The sequence below is a fragment of the Moschus berezovskii genome, chromosome 15 (assembly GCF_049115385.1).
Source record: "Moschus berezovskii isolate FMDL1 chromosome 15, NW_MosBer_1.0, whole genome shotgun sequence".
Classification (NCBI taxonomy): domain Eukaryota; kingdom Metazoa; phylum Chordata; class Mammalia; order Artiodactyla; family Moschidae; genus Moschus; species Moschus berezovskii.
In genome coordinates, this window is record NC_142474.1 from 81,343,070 (window position 1) to 81,360,716 (window position 17,647).

A 17,647-nucleotide genomic window follows, 5' to 3' on the forward strand; every position below is an offset into this window, starting at 1 on the left:
ATTTCAGTGCCCAAGGGAGAACGGAGAAGCTCCATCGCTGGGACACTGGAATCCAGGATGCGAGGTGCGCTTGGAAATTGGGGAAATTTGGGAACGCCTAGGCTGAAGGTTCCGCTCGCGGGGAGGAAAGGACGGGGCGGGCAGAGGGGAGGAGGCAAGGAGGGACCCGAGGAGAGGCGGCGGAGGAGGAGTATAAAAGGCCCCGGCCAGCCCGGGCGCCCGCCACTCCGAGCCCCTTGGAGAAGGCGGGCGTCCGGGCAGGATGCGCGGCGCCGCTGCGGGGAGCTGAGCCCAGCCCCGGACCCGGCTCTCTCGTGCATCCGAGGCGAGGACCGCGCGCCCTCTGCTCGACCCTCGAGCCCTTCCACCGGCCGGCTGTCCCCTGCGAGGCATGAGCGGCGCGCGGGAGCCCGAGGTTTCAGCGCGGTCATGAGACGCTGGCCCGGGAGCGGCAACTGGGCGACGGCAGCCCTCTGGGCCCCTCCGGGCGCGGCGCCTCCGGGATGAGCCCCGCGACCCGCGCCGGCCTGAGCTGAGACCGGCCCCCACTGCCCCACCTCCGTCCCGCGCGCCCGAGCCGCGGGCACCTCGCCCCTGCCGCTTCTGGCCGAGACACCTGCGCGCTGGACCAGACGGACGCCCGGCGGGTCGGACTCGCCTCGCTTCCCAGGCTCTACCCGCCGCCGCGGGCGCCTGAGCAGCGGTGCTCGGAGAGCGGGCGGCCCACCGTCCGGGAGCGAGTGTCAAGACCTTTCTGCAACGACCCCGTCTCTTCCCGCTCGTCCAGACGCCAGCTGCAGGGAGGGGCGCACAGTCGCCGGCAGAAACCTGGCTGGGCCGGCGCCCTCTCGGTTCTCCATCACCACAACTCCCAAGTCCACTTGTCAATAAAAGTTCCCAACCTCGCCCAGGCACCCCCCACCCCCACACAGCCCCGAGCCTCGGCGCGCGCGGGGCTCTGCCCTCGCCGGCCGCAGCGACCTCGGCAGCGGGGGCGCGCGCTCGGCGCAGCCCGGCAGGCGGACGCGGACTCCGGAGGGGCTCGCGGGTCAGCTCCAAACAGTGACAGCCCCCGCGCACCCGGGGCCCCCGTCTGGAGCCGGCGCTCCCGAGGACTCGGCGGCGGGGCGCCGCGGCCGGCAGGAGCGCGGGGAGGAGGGGAGGTGGCTCGTCGGGTGAGTGGCTACGGGCGGCAAGGGCGGGGGAGCCAAGCGTGGAGGTAACTGCGGGCCGCCGCTGAAGCCCTCCTCCTCCTTCGCCGCCTCCTCCTCCTGCTCCCGCTCCCCGCGCTCCTCTGGCGGCCGCTCCCGCTCCAGCTGCGGCGCCGCGGTCACATCTGCGGCGCCCATGTGCGCTCGGGGGCTCGGCTGCGCCCGCCCCGCCGCCGCCCCCGCTGCCCGCCGCCCGCAGGGTGGGCCCCGGCCCGGCGCGGGCCCCGGGCGGCTCGCCGTCCCCGCCGCCGCCGGGGAGCGCCGGGGTTCGCTCCGCCGCCGGCTTGGACGCCCCCGGCCCCGCCGTGGCTCCGCCGTGGTGCGGCGGCGGGGACGGCGGTAGCGGCTGCTGCTCCCCGGGCCCGGCGCGCCCCGCCGCAGCCAGCGCCAGTGCCGCGGGCTCGGGGAGCGGGGCCCCGGCGGGGGCCGAGGCGGGAGCCGCGCCGCCGGACTCCCGGGCTCCGACTCCTCCTCCCCCGGCGCCGCCGCCGCCGCCGCCCGCCGCGCCGGGTCCTAAAGCCGCGCGCCTGCGGAGGATGGTGCGCCTGGCGGCCGAGCTGCTGCTGCTGCTGGGGCTGCTGCTGCTCACGCTGCACATCACGGTGCTGCGCGGCTCCGGAGCCGCCGACCGGCCGGACGCGGCCGCGGCCAACGCCAGCCGGACCCCGCCGCAGGTGAGTGCGCCGCCGGGCAGGGCGCGCGTGGCGGCCGGTGCTGACCTCGCACCTGAGAGCTGCGGGGAGGCGGGTCCCCGCCCCACAGAGAACAGCTGTTTGGGCAGGAGTTTGGCCGGGGCCACCCGTCTCCAGCCTGGACGGGGCGGGCTGTGCTTGGAGGCCGAACCGCTTTGGAGGTCCGGCGGCACGCGCCTCGGGGTCTGTCCCCGGGGACCTGAGCGTGAGGCGGGCAGAGGCGTGTGGAGCACGCCTGTGTTGGCTTTGGGGTGCTCTCAGCCTCCGGTTGCCCTTCAGAGGCTAAGCCATGTTATTCTGAGAGGCGGGGGCGGGGGGAGGAACGGGAGGAGACCTCAACTTTGGACAACCCCCAAAGGAGGTCTGGGAGAAAGAACCCGGTTGAATCTGCCAACTTAGAAAACAGTGCCAAAGGTCAGGAAATAATTTCCCCGAAGAAAGTATCCCTGGTCGCCCACGTGGTCCCCGAGCCCACCTTGCGCCTTCCTAGCCTGCGGAGGGCGCGGAGTCAAGCCACCTGTTGTACTTTGAGATGGCATTACCTGGGGCTTTAAAACTTGACAGCAAAAGACTTCTTCCAGCGTTCTGCCCCTGTTAATGGTCGCCTTAGGAACGGAATTCTGACGGTCTGTGCAGCTCCAACGCAGTTGTGGAGCGTCACAGCTAGGGAGGGTCAGACAGCGGGCGTCAGACGCCGAGTGGATTCTCCGGTTCCCAAATAAAGGGTTGCCCAGGGAGGGATTTCCTGCCGCTCCCTTAGAAAACACCTTTCCTTGGGTCTGTCAGAGGTGTTGACAACTGTCAACGTGGGGCATGGGTAAAGAGGTCAGCAGGGATTTTCCCAGGAGGCAGCAGGAATTCACTTCTAAAATCTCCTCCTCCAAGCAGCCCCCCTGAAAACTGTACTCTGCGATGTCCAGATAAGCATCATTCCTTGTTGCCAAAGGGTTTTAAGATCATTGCCCTCTTAATTCTTCCCTCACATCTTTATGCGGTGTGTCGCCTAAAAACCCTAGTGTGGAGAGAATTCCCTTAAATACTTCCAGAGTGCTTTCCATGTGCTAGTTTTAAGTTCTTTGCAGAACTTAGCTAATTTAATGATGTACTATATTGTTAATATCCCCACCACCCGCTGCATAGATGCAAAAACTGAGGTACAGAGGTTAAGAAACTTGCAAAGTTTACACATTCCAAACCCTTGGTTTGTTACACCACGTTCTCTCTCTGGCGGGATGTTGTAGACTAAAGCAAGGTGATCTTTAGGCAGGAATGTAAAACCAGGAATGAAAAAGAATGCACCCCAGAGTCTAAAGTTCTTTTAACCTGGGGACATTTCTGAAAATGTCCTACTTTTGTGAGGGCCTCTCCTCTTCTCCTGTGGGCAAACAGGTACAGTGACAGCCTGACCCGATCTCTTTGGGGAAATTGAAGACACCCCCATTCTATAGACGGTGGTACACCCACCCACTGTAACAGTGGGAACAATGCCTGATATATTCAAGAATTCTGGAAGTCATATTTTATACATGATTCTTTCTTTCCTCATGGACTCATGAAAAGCTGTAAAAATGATGTTCTATGGAAAAGTAAATTTGGCAGATTTTTTTATGAGGTGTTTGCTATCATTAGAATAACCTAGGCTTGGCCTTTTCCGTTTGAATGTTAAGGTGATGAGAGAAGCAGCTGGTGGAAGTGGCAACTGCAAAGGGGAAGTGGATTAAATTCTCAAAAGAGCTTGGGGCTGAAGAACTATCCCAACAGAGCAGAAGAAATGGGGGATTTAGAAAGAATAAGGCTCCTAGGAGTAGCTTGAGTCCCAAGTAGCTGGTAATCCATCAGCTTTCAGCTTATCTTGTAATCGTGTTTGGTTATTCTGTCCACTCAATTAACTTATTCAGGCAGATTGATGAGTTTAACAGTTTAGTTCATAATTTTACTCTCTTTTGTAATTTGTTATTGTAAAAGTTTTATATTCTTCCTGATTAAAGTTATTCCTTTGGCCCTCTGACTCAAAAGTATTATGATTCAACTGAAAAGAGTATATTCTGCCAAGTGAGGGTCTGCAAAATACACTTATTAGTCTGTGGTTTTCAGGGTTCAGGATGTGAATTCACTAGTAGCAGGTGTGTTTGAAAACAAAACTGTGGGCACCATATTCTTTCTGTTTGCTGGTGATGTTTAACCCATCTTAAACTGCATTTAAACTTAAATGTGTTGGCTCTGGGATAGCTTAAGCTGCTAAAAATCATCCTTTGCAACCCAAAAGTTCATCAGTTTTTATGTTACATTATTTTTATCTCTGCTTAAAATATTCTAAAATATGAGGTTGGAGTCAGAAAGACACAATGGTAGCTTTCTTTACCCAAACTGTAGTATATCAGGGAATATTTATTATTTTTTAGACTGGGGTATTTTATCTGTTTTCAATGTTGTATTCATTTCTGCTATACAGTGAAGTGACTCAGCTGTATGTATACACACATCCCCTCCTTTTTGGATTTCCTTCCTATTTAGCTCACCATAGCACACTGAGTTGGAGAAGGCAATGGCACCCCACTCCGGTACTCTTGCCTGGAAAATCCATGGACAGAGGAGCCTGGTGGGCTGCAGTCCAAGGGGTCGCTAAGAGTCGGACACGACTGAGCGACTTCACTGTCACTTTCCACTTTCATGCATTGGAGAAGGAAATGGCAACCCACTCCAGTATTTGTGCCTGGAGAATCCCAGGGACTGGGGAGCCTGGTGGGCTGCCATCTATGGAGTCGCACAGTCGGACACGACTGAAGCGACTTAGCAGCAGCAGCAGCAACAGCACACTGAGTAGAGTTCCTTGCTACACAGCAGGCTCTCGTTGGCTATTTATTTTATACAGAGTAGTGGATATATGCCCATCTCAGTCTCCCAATTCATCCCTCCCCCTTTGACCCCTTGGTGTCCATGTATTTGTTGAAGGTCAAGTGTAGCATTTGTTCTTACCAGTTTAATATTTGGGAACATTTACAAGAGAGGCACCTTTGTTTAAGATCTGACATATCAAGGGCATTGAATAGAACAGAAGTAAGAATAACAATAGTAGCTAAGATCTGTCAAATGTCTTTTATGTGTCATGTGCTGTTCTTAGCACTTCTCATATGTTTTCTTTTTAAATCCTCCCAAAAATTTCATGAGTTAGGCAATATTGTTATCCCTGTTTCAACTGTAAAAACTAAGGTTAGGTAACTTGGCCTGAGGTTGCAGAGCCGGAAGCCGTTTAATTTGTTGTTATCTTATGAGTATAAAAATCTTTGAAGAATATTTGTGTTCCAAGTTCTTGATAAAGTTATGCAGGCTACAAAAGAAAGGGTAACAGTTTACATTATCAAACACATCTTGACAGTCTTATTGTGTCAAATATGAACCTATCTATCTGCATTATGTATACATACACACACACACACACACACACACACATAAACATGACTAACCATGGGGTTTTTTTGATATTTTCAACATGCTATGCTGTGCTAAGTGACTTCAGTCATGTCCAACTCTTTGCAAGCCCACCAGGCTCTTCTGTCCATGTGATTCTCCAGGCAAAAATACTGGAGTGGGTTGCCATGCTGTCCTCCAGAGTTTCAGCATACTAGGAGATATATTTTTGACTTTGTGACTGTCTGTATACCATTAGGGATGCTGTTATGAGGCAGTAACATAATGCTGTTTCTATTGGTTATCTGGCTCATAATAATAATAAATAAGAATGTTAGTCTTTATACTGTTTTCAGTATTTTAAAATATAAGAAATTTTACAGTTGTCTGTAACAGCTATATAAAAATGAACAGAAAAAATCAATTTTTTCACTTTTGAATGAAATCTTGTCTCTTCTTTTCTCATGTTGATCAGACACTCAGATTAGCTCTTTCCTATGTCTTTAGCTGATAAATAGTAATAAAACAATTATATATAATCAAAAGTAGCCTGGAAAACAGAGTATCCCACAATATAGAACCACAGGCAATGATAATAATAATAACTGTATCCCTTTAACGTGTTAGTCACTCAGTCCACTCCAGGATACTTGCCTAGAGAATCCCGTGGACAGAGGAGCCTGGAGGGCTGCTGTCCATAGGGTCGCACAGAGTTGGACACAACTGAAGTGACTTAGCATGCATGCATGCGTTGGAGAAGGAAATGGCAACCCACTCCAGAATTCTTGCCTGGAGAATCCCAGGGACAGAGGAGCCTGGTGGGCTGCCGGCTGTGGGGTCGCACAGAGTCAGACACGACTGAAGCAACTTAGCATATGCAGGAGCAGCAGCAGTCACTCAGTCATGTCTGACTCTTTGCAACCATATTGACTAGAGCCCACCAGGCTCCTCTGTCCATGGAATTCTCCAGGCAAGAATACTGGAGTGGGTAACCATTCCCTTCTCTAGAAGATCTTCCTGACCCAGGGATCAAACCCAGGTCTCCCTCATTGCAGGCAGATTCTTTACCATCTGAACCAGCAGGGAAATTCAAATGAGTGCTTCTCTACTAAAGCTCAGGTTCAGAATCATGAATTTTTATAGATTTTACATAGTAAAGCTAGAATTCATTCAAACAATGTGATTTAAGAAAGAATTTGAAATCATCAAACCAATCATTTTTGCAATAACATTAAAGCAAGCCAAACTCTGAAATGTAACTAAATGTTTTTGTTCTCTAACTCCTAACCCCCATCATCCATCTACTTGCCTTCAATAAAACTATTTAGTATCTTGTACTCACTGCTTCAGTCAAGAGTTGATCTGAGCCATGAATAGCAGTAAAAGTAAAAGCAACATTTATTTGTACTTAATGCTACTGAGTTTCTTTATAATGACCCTATGAGATAGATAGTATATATATCCTCATTTCACAGATGAGGAAATTGAGACCCACAGAGATTTTAATAACTTACCCAAGGTCATACAACCATGATGGGCAGGGCCAGGATTCAGACCCAGGCAGGCTGGAGTTCTTGTTCCAGTCCATGAACAAGACTCCTCCAGCTCTGATTCAAGTCGACAACCTTTGTGTTTCTTATTTTGTGACTTGCCTTGCCCATTTTCCAGGTAGACTGTGTTCTCTTATCTCAGGAATTCTTTTTAAATTATGGCTAACTGTTCTACTTAACTATTCAGTTCAGTTCAGTTCAGTCGCTCAGTCGTGTCCGACTCTTAGCGACCCCATGAACCACAACACGAAAGGCCTCCCTGTCCATCACCAACTCCCGGAGTTCACTCAAACTCATGTCCATCAAGTCGGTGATGCCATCCAGCCACCTCATTCTCTGTCGTCCCGGTCTCCTCCTACCCCCAATCGCTCCCAGCATCAGAGTCTTTTCCAGTGAGTCAACTCGTCGCATGAGGTGGCCAAAGTATTGGAGTTTCAGCTTTAGCATAAGTCCTTCCAATGAACACCCAGGATTGATCTCCTTTAGAATGGACTGGTTGGATCTCCTTGCAGTCCAAGGGACTCTCAAGAGTCTTCTCCAGCACCACAGTTCAAAAGCATCAATTCTTCGGTGATCAGCTTTCTTCACAGTCCAACTCTCACATCCGTACATGACCACGGAAAAACCACAGCCTTGACTAGACGGACCTTGAAATCATCCCAAAACACAGTGGCTTAAAACAACCACATTTTATTTGCTTATGAGTTCGTGTCAGCAATTTGCCCTGGGCTCTGCTGGGTGGTTCTTCTGCTGCTCTTGCCTAGGCTTATTCATCTGGCTATCACCTTCTGTTGGCTTGACATGGGCTAGGTAGTCTAAGAGGACCTCAATCATACGTTTGATAGTTGGTGTTGGCTGTCGCCTATGCTCTTTCTTCATCCTCAAGGAAGTTATCCTGCATATCTTTACATGGTGGACTCAGAGCAGCCAGAGAGAAAAAGCAGAAATTCCAAGGCCTCTTGATGAACTTATAGGAAAGTGAAAGTCATCAGTCATATCCAACTCTTTGCGACCCCATAGACTATACAGTCCATGGAATTCTCCAGGCCAGAATACTGGAGTAGGTAGCCTTTCCCTTCTCCATGGGATCTTCCCAACCCAGGGATCAAACACAGGTCTCCCACATTGCAGGTGGATTCTTTACCAGCTGAGCCACAAGGGAAGCCCAAGAATACTGGAGTGGGTAGCCTATCCCTTCTCCAGCGGATCTTCCCGACCCAGGAATTGAACTGGGGTCTCCTGCATTGCAGGTGGATTCTTTACCAACTGAGCTATCAGGGAAGCCCAATCCAACTTCAGCCTCATTTTATTGATTAAACAAATCACTGAATCAGCTTAGAATCTAAGGGACCAGAAATTGACTCCTCTTGATGGGAGGACCAGCAGTGGAGCATGTGTTCAGGGATGGGAGGAGTCACTGTGGCTGTCTTTGCAAAATACCTACCATATTGACATTTTAGGTCAGAGACTGCAAATGTTGAACCACTATTGTATTCATCTTTTAACATTGTTTATTTTCACTACCTGGCCCCTAATGGCCATCGCAAAATTGCAGGTGTACAGTCCTTTGATTACTCCATAAGCCTAAGGGATGAAGGCCTTTGGTTTAAAGGAAAAGAATTCTAAGGCTTCCTATCGTTGGGTGAAATTCTTACATGTTTTTGTGTATAGAAATCAGCACCATGAGTCTTCACTGGGTATTTTACTCCAGTCCTATAGTCTGATAGGAAATACTGGTCAAGTAGCAACTGTTCTGTGCCAATACCAAGTATTTAAGTATATATTACACTATGTTATTTCACAACAGTTCAAATAAAAGGATTATTGTACCAGGTATGGACACAGTGGTAACTTGTCTCAGATCATATAGCAAGTGAGAGAGAGGGTCTGGATTTGGGTTGAGGTCTAGGTGATTCTCGGAGAAGGCAATGGCAAGCCACTCCAGTACTCTTGCCTGGAAAATCCCATGGATGGAGGAGCCTGCAGTCCAGGCTGGTAGGCTGTCGCTAAGGGTCGGACACGACTGAGCGACTTCACTTTCACTTTTCACTTTCACACATTGGAGAAGGAAATGGCAACCCACTCCAGTGTTCTTGCCTGGAGAATCCCAGGGACGGGGGAGCCTGGTGGGCTTCCATCTATGGGGTCACACAGAGTCGGACACGACTGAAGTGACTTAGCAGCAGCAGCAGCAGCAGCAGCATGCTGCCTTTGGGGTCGCACAGAGCTGGACACGACTGAAGCGACTTAGCAGCAGCAGCATATTGTCTTTGGTCATGCAGAAACTTTCTATTCTAAGTGTAATCAACTCTGGATCATTTCTCACATGACTTGGTTTTCAAGCCTTATTCAAGAAAGAGTTCCTCAAATAAAGATTGTCAGAATATTGAAGTATATTTTATTCTAATATTTTTTTAGTGTTTTTGTTGTTCTTGTTTAGAACTACAACTTACTTTGAAGTTATTTGTGGGTTTAGACAAAAATAAAACTTTGATTTTGTTGAAGTGAATAGCTACTTGTCCTATCATATTTGTTAAATATTTCGTTCTATATTTGTTAATACAAAATACCATTTCTAACATATACTAAAATTTTCACATATACATTACTGGGATATACATATATATATATATATACATATACAAGAAACAAATGTTTCTTGACATTCATTTTTCTATTAATGTTTTATATTCTATAACACTACACTTTTATTTCATGTAGTTTCATTGTATGTTTTAATAGGGAAAATATACTTTTATTAAAATTTTTTCCTTAGAAATTCTTATAAAATGTCATTTTCAAACAGATTTAAGAGTTATTTTGTTTAAAAATTCATTGAGCTTTTAATGAGAGTTGCTATATATATTTGGGGGAGGATAAATTGGCAAGAATTGAAAATTTTATAATATTATCCTCTCTTTTAGGACATGTTTTAGGTGTCTCTATTTCTTGAGAGAAAGTTTATTGTTTTCTTCACATTTCTTTTGACAAGCTATTTTCATGGTTTGGCTGTTTTTGTGAATTTTTCATTTTATTTTCTGTTATGTTCTCCAATTCATTAGTTTTAGAATTTAGGAAGGCTATGCTTAGCAATATATGCTTGCAGTTTTCTTGGTGTGTGCAAGAGAGCTAGCAATATCCATTTCTGTAGTAATATCACTGTGGTTTCATGGTGTCCGTTAAAAACCCTTTTTTGTTCACTTTAGCACTTTAAATAATAAGAATTATCTATTTCTTATAAGATTGTTAGAATTCACTCATTGTTAGCTCTCTTAGGTTTGGCATCTCTTTGATTGAGATCACTGATTAATGTTCCATGTTATTCCCTGGTCAACAGTCTATTCAGATACTATAACTTTTCTCTAGTCGTTTTTGATCATTTATACTTTCTCAAACATCCTATGTTTTAATGGATTTTTACTCTACCAGTATAAAGTTTGTATAATACATGTATATTTTGCAAATACTTCATGACTACACGTGCTTTATGATATACAGTCTTAAATCTCTTTATAAGACCTATCAAATCAAGATGGTTAATTATATTGTGAAACCCTTCATCTTGAGGTGCTTATTGTTTACTTAATCTGCTTATTCCTCAAAGAATTTAATTACATTCTGACCCTACCACTGTGCATTTTTCTGTTCTTCTTATTATCCATGAAGTTTTGCTTTACTTGTTTAGAATTCATGGTGTTAGGAGATAAAACGTCTTTTTTGGTGGGTTTTTTGGGAGGTAAGGGGGAGCAGTCTAGTGGCTTTCAGGATCTTAGTTCTCCTACCAGATCAGGGATTGAACTCATGCCCTCCTCAGTGAAAGCAAGAGTCTTAACCACTGGACCACCGGGGAATTCCCTGGTGGTTATATTTTTGTCAAGGTGAAATTCCTAATATATCTTTTTATTGACTTTTCAACATGTTTTGATAGTAATTTTGCATCTCTTGCTTATTTTTTTTCTCTTGCCATTCATTGGGTATCTTTTTCCAACCTTTATTTTCAGCCTTTCTCTCCCCTTTTTGTTTAAATATCTCTCTTATTAATAACCAATAGCCAGTTTTTCTTTCTTCATGTAATAGATCAATGAATGTAACCCACTTGTATTTATTGTGATTACTAATAGATTTGAAGATATGTTTTCAGTTTTATTTGGTGTTTTCAAATTTTCTTCATTTTGCCTCCCACTTTCCAATTTGTCTATGTGAACTTTGGCAAGAGAGTTAGCCTAGGTCTAAATGTCCTCATCTGTTAAATAGGTATACAAAAACTATTTCCTTGTATTGTTGTAAGAATTATAACACTGAATGCATGTAAGTGCTCTGTTGGAGCTTGGCACTTAAACATTTAGTAAGTATTTAAATATTATTTACTTAGTTTATTATTCCTCAAGTTTGGAAAGGGTTTTATCTCTCCAGTTCTTAACCTTTTAGCAAATAGATTTGAAATCATACTTTTCTATCAATGTTGAGATTCAATGAGTATTTATAATATAACCTAAATTTTCCCTAGTGGCTCATACAATAATGCAGGAGACCCAGGTTCAATCCCTGGGTTGGAAAGATTCCTGGAGAAGGGAATGGCAACCCACTCCAGTATTCTTGCCTGGAGAATTGGATGGAGAGAGGAGCCTGTTGGGCTACAGTCCAGAGGGTCACAAAGAGTCGGACATGACTGAATGACTTTCACTAAACTTTCCCAAAACAAGATTCTAACATGCCATTTCTTTCTCTTATATCTCTCTCTCTCTGTCAAATTTTAATCCCATTATCTGAATATTTACTGCTAGGTTATTCATTTTTCTTTTCAATTCTAATATCTTCCTTCTTTCCTTCATTATTTTTCATTTTTGCTGTCTTAGGAATAATTTCTTAGCAGAAGTATAATTCTCCCAATCACTATTTAGACTTAACTGTAAGATTTATTTATTTTTTATTTGTCTGCTGCTGCTGCTTCTGGAATCTCATATCTTAATCTTTTATTTTGCTGGAATACATTCTCAAAAAATTCTCTCGGAAAGGTTTTATCAAAAGATAAACTCTTAGGCGATCCCTGGAGGTTTAGTGGTTAGGACTTAGCAATCTCCCTTCCTGGGCCCTGGGTTTAACCCCTGGTCAGGGAACTAAGATCCTGAAAACTGTGTGGTATGACCAAAAGAAACAATTAAAAAGATAAACTCTCAGATTCTAAAATTTTAAGTGCATCTTCATGTGCTTCTCACACTTAAATGCTAATTTAGCTATTAGTTTTTTTCTATCTTGTTTCCCCTCAGAATTTTGAAGATGTAATGCAAGTTTTTTTTTAATAGCATCTCATGTTTCAGTGAAAAGTCTGATGCTTTTTCTTTGTAGGTGATTTTTAAGTGGAAACTTTTAGGGTTTTACTCTTTATTCATAATGCTCAGAAATATCATCAGCTTGTGCTCAGAATTAGGGCCTTTGTTGTCAGTCCTCTCCAGCATGTGGCAGGTGCTTTCAATCTGAATCCTCAAGTTTTTCTTCAGCAAGCTGCTTTAGTAATGTCTTTGCTTGTTTCCAATGTCCTTGTATCACCTTCTGGAACTCCTAGTAGACTTGGACAATAATGTTAGGATTTCAAAATCGAACAGCCTTCCACATCTCTTTAATGTTTTTCTCTTTGCGTGTATCTAATGTGTTTTGTTGTCTTAGCTTAATCTTCCAGCTTTTGCAAGCCTGGTGCTAGTTCTTGCACTGTTTGTCAGTTTCCTGTCCTTACCCTTTCCCCCAACTTCTGTAGCTTCTCTTTTCTTCCCTTCTTCTCTCTTCCTCCCCTCCTCCCCTCATCTCCTCCTTCGCTTTTTTCTCTCTCTACATATTTAAAACATTTTTAGTGGTGAATAATTTACATACAAGAAAATGAATGCATCTTAAAGATTCAGTTCCATTTTTGACAATTATATATACCTATATAACCACTATCAAGATTAGATACAGAACATCTCAATCATCCCAAAAGTCTTCTAGTGCACCACTGTAGGCAATTTACTCCCCCCAGTGTCTTACTCTTATCACCATGGATTAGTTTGCCTCTTCTAGATCTTCACATAGATGGAATCGTATGGTGTGCATTTGTGTGTGTGTGTGCCTGTGTGTGTGTCTGGGTTTCTTTTGCTTAACATATTATTTTTGATATTCGTTTTTGTTGCTGCGTACACCAGTAAGTTTCTCTTCTTTATTGTTAAGTGGTATTCCATTGTATAACTATGCCACACTTTATTTATCCATTTCCCCATTGATGGTCCTTTGGGTTGTTTCCAGTGGTTTGGATACTTACTGTAAATAAGATCATGTTAACATTTTTGTACAAGCTGGGACACAGGTTGTCGTTTCTTGTTAGTAAATACTTGCTAGTGAAACTGACACAGGTTCTATTCTTTACGTTACTATGGGAATTCCTCTAAAGAAACTCACTTCTTTTGGCAATCTTTCTCTCACTTTCTCAGCTCTGTAATGTTTCACTTTCAATTGGTTACCATTTGTTTCATATCTACCAGAAATCATTCCTTCTTCTGTAGATGTTCCCTCTCAGCTTTCCAATTCTGTTGGGAATTTATTCTTCTAGTTCATCTTCTTTTTCAGTAGAATTTAGAGAAAGAAAATAGGTAAATGAAAATACTCAGTCTGCCACCTTGAATTGAAACACTGTAATTTTATTTTTTACTTTTATTTTCCTGTATACAAACCAGAAGAAAGTTCTATTATTTGTGCAGCCCCTTCATTATTCTTTCCCAGCCATATTCTAAAAGGCATTGATCTTGAGGCTCAAAAGTCATGAGAACTGTCCATTCAGTTAAGAAGAATCTATTGTGTTTTTAAAACCTCCAAAGGAAAGAACCCCGTTTGTACTTGTATAAGTACTTTATATATATATATAATTGAAGTATAATTGACTTACAATGTTTCAGATGCACAGCAAGGTGATTTGGTTATACAAATACACATATATCATTTTTGAAATTGTTTTCCATCATAGATTATTACAAGATATTAACTGTAGTTTCCTGTGCTATCCAGTAAACCTTTGTTGCTTGTTGTGTATCTATTTTTTAATCAGAAACATAGCATTCTATTCAGACTAAGTCAAACAAGTGGAATCAAACTGTCATAATTTTTTAATTAGGCAAAAATTCACATTTTCAAATATATATATATTATGCATATTTATATATGTATACAAAAACTTTTCTCCTACACTTGATAAAGTCCTGAGAAAGAACATCAAAAAAAAAAAAAGAAGAGATGGAGAATTTGGGGAACAGAAATGAAATGGGAGCACTGAATTTGAAATAGAAATAGTGAAACAAACTAGCTAAAAGCAAAAGATCATCATAGTCCAATTGTTTTTAAACACATCTGGAGAGAAAAAGCAATACCTGAGCATTTGTATTTTTCAAACAATTTCAAGATAATTCTGATATGCATCTGGATTTTAAAAAGTGATTACAGCTTTTTCTATTAGACCCTAGTTTTGGTGATATAGAGTTCTATTTTTCTGTTGACCAATCACAATACAATGGTATAAAGTGAGTAATAGTTACATAATCACAATAGTAAAAGATGTTTATCAGTTTTCACAGTCAATAGCCAGACAAAAAATAAAAAATAATTACAATTGCAAGTCATAATGGAAACATGATTAACTTAACAGTATAAAATAATCACTAACAATTTGGGAGAGTCAAGCAGAGTGATGTGGTAAGTGGAAATGCATACACGCACATGTTTTCATACACCCAGCCAGTCTGTCTTTTAGTTGGTGCGTGTAATTCATTTATACTTAAGGTAATGATTGATATATATGATCCTGTTACTGTTTTCTTAATTGTTTTGGTCTTATTTTCTGTAGGTCTTTTCCTTTTTCTTACGTTCCCTGCCTAGAGAAGTTCCCTTAGCATTTGTTGTAAAGCTGGTTTGGTGGTGCTGAATTATCTTAACTTTTGCTTATCTGGAAAGCTTTTGCGTTCTCCATCAAATCTGAAGCAGAGTCTTGCTGGGTAGCGTGTTCTTGGTTGTAGGTTCTTCCCTTTCATCACTTTAAATGTATCATGCCATTTCCTTCTGGTTTGTAGAGTTTCTGTTGAGAAATCAGCTGATAGCCCGATGTGAGTTTCCTTGTATGTTGTCACTTTTCCCTTGTTGCTCTTAATATTTTATCTCTGTATTTAGTTTTTGTCAGTTTGATTACTGTGTGTCTCAGTGTGTTCCTCCTTCGATTTATCCTGCCTGGGACTCTCTGTGCTTCCTGAACTTGGTTGACTATATCCTTTCCCATATTTGGGAATTTTTAAGCTACAATCCTGGGTGCTCATTGGAAAGACTGATGCTAAAACTGAAACTTCAATACTTTGGCCACCTCATGCGATGAGTTGACTCACTGGAAAAGACTCTGATGCTGGGAAAGGTTGGGGGCGGGAGGAGAAGGGGACGACAGAGAATGAGATGGCTGAATGGCATCACCGAATCTGTGGACATGAGTTTGAGTGAACTCCGGGAGTTGGTGATGGAGGGAGGCCTGGCGTGCTGTGATTCATGGGGTCGTGGAGAGTCAGACACGACTGAGCGACTGAACTGAACTGAACTGAACTGAAGCTATATCTCTCCAAATATTTTCTCAGGCCCTTTCTCTCATTCTTCTCCTTCTGGGACCCCTATAATGTGAATGTTGGTGCCTTTAATGTTGTCCCAGAGGTCTCTTAGGCTGTCTTCATTTCTTCATTCTTTTTTCTATATTTTGTTCTGTGGCAGTGATTTCCACCATTTTGTCCTCCAGGTCATTTATCTGGTCTTTTGCCTCTGTTTTTCTGCTATTGATTCCTTCTGGTGTATTATTCACCTCTGTTTGTTTTTTAGTTCTTGTAGGTCTTTGGTAAATATTTCCTGCATCTTCCCATTCTTTGCCTCCATTCTTATCCCTAGATCCTGGATCATGTTCACTATCATTATTCTGAATTCTGTTTCTGGAAAGTTGCCTGTCTCCACTTCATTTAGTTGTTTCTCTGGGATTTTATCTTGTCCCTTCATCTGGGACATAACTTTCTGCCTTTTCGTCATGATTAACTCTCTGTAATATGTTTTGTGAGACTGTGCTTCTTCTTGCTTCTTCTGTCTGTCCTCTGATGGCTGAGGCTAAGAGGCTTGTGTAACCTTCTTGATGGGAGGGGTTGGCGATGGGAAAAGCTAGGTCTTGCTCTGGTGGGCAGGCCTTGCTCAGTAAAGCTTTAATCCAATTATCTGCTGGTGGATGGGGTTGCTTTCCCTGGTAGTTGTTTGGCCCGAGGCGACCCAGCCCTGGGGTCTCTATGGGAGGGTTTACAATGAAGTCCAAGGGGGTTTACGCCGAGGGGGACCTTCCAGTGCCCCCATCCCTGTGCTGAGCCCCTGCCGACCCACGCCTCTGCAGGGGCCCCCAACACTAGCCGGTAGTGGTGGTTCCGTCTCCTGTGGGGTCACTGCTCCTCTCCTCTGGGCCTTGGTGCATGCACAATTGTGTGTGTGAGCTCCAAGACTGGAGTCTCTGCTTCCCCAGCCCTCTGGAAGGCCTCTAATCAAACCCTGCGGGCCCTCAAGGCCAGATTCGCTGGGGATTCCCAGTCCCTTTGTCAGATCCCCAGGCTGGGAAGCCTGACGGGGGGTTCAGAATGTTCACAACAGTGCAGGAACTTCTTTGATATTATTATTTGCTAATCTGTGGGTTGCTCACCTGGCGGGTATAGGATTCGATTTTATTGTGATTGCAGCCCTCCTACTGTCTCGCTGAGGCTTCTTCTTTGTCTTTGGATGAGGAGTATCTTTTCTGGGGGGTTCCAGCATCCTCCTATTGATGGTTGTTCAACAGCTAGTTGCAATTTTGGTGCTCCCATAGGAGGAGAAGAGTACATGCCCTTCTACTCTGCCATCTTGATCTGGAAGCCTGTACAATCCGTCAGTGACCGAATATTTTTTTCTCTACTGTATCCTTTAAATCTTTTTTGATGCATCTTAATATCATGTTTGTTCTTCTTTTCCCACTGTTTATTCCCTTTTCAAGAAACATCTTATGCAGGACTTGAAGGTTATTATTTAATAGTTCTTCTCCACATATGATTATCTCAGTTTTTTAACTTGTCTTCACTGATCTAATTTTATAATGGTTTAACGGTTTATGTGATCCTCTTATTTCTCTTTCATCTGCGGACATCTATCTTCTGCAGACCTTGGCTCAGGATTCTATGATTTACAATGAAAAGGGTGGTGATGAAGCCCCTTTCTTCAGTGACAGCTAAGGGTACCTCTCTGTCTGTACTCATTCCTCAAAAGGCAGATTATTTAAGGGCTGGGACTGTGATGTCAGTTTAGTTCCCAGGATTGAATGCAATGAGGTTGAAGAAACAGCAAGGGAGTGTGTTACTGAAAAAGAAAAACTCATTTTGTGTTTTATTTAAACCTTGTCTGTACTTCTCTTCCATAAGAACGTCATAAGAAGCCCTAGACAGAAAAGATATAAAGCTTGATTTCTTTCTGTCAGTGGTGTGTCAGTGCAAATGTTGGGTAGAGTGAGATGCGAAGAAAACAGACGTGCTAGTGCCCAGTGTTCCTCTTTGGACTAAGCACTCACTGCCCGTCCTGGTCACTGACCTGATCATGTAACCTTGTGGCTCTTCCGCTTCCCCACCCTCCTTCCCTTTCTCCTACCAGAGCTTCCCGGGGATATATCCCAAGGACCACTTGCTCTTTGTCTCAGGATTTGCTTCTGGAAGAAACTAAACTAAACAAAGCACTACTTGAACCTCAA

At 44.2% G+C, this 17,647-nt stretch overlaps 1 protein-coding gene across 1 annotated transcript in view; it reads left to right on the forward strand.

The window, feature by feature from the left end:
• The first annotated feature begins 1,605 nt into the window (after positions 1-1,605).
• The window catches only part of ISM1 (isthmin 1), a 91,578-nt gene continuing 75,536 nt past the window's right edge, over positions 1,606-17,647 (forward strand). The window contains exon 1 of the mRNA XM_055426545.2: positions 1,606-1,885. Within this exon, the coding sequence (XP_055282520.1) occupies positions 1,748-1,885 (138 nt within the window). The 5' untranslated portion in view covers positions 1,606-1,747. The remainder of the gene's footprint in view (positions 1,886-17,647) is intronic.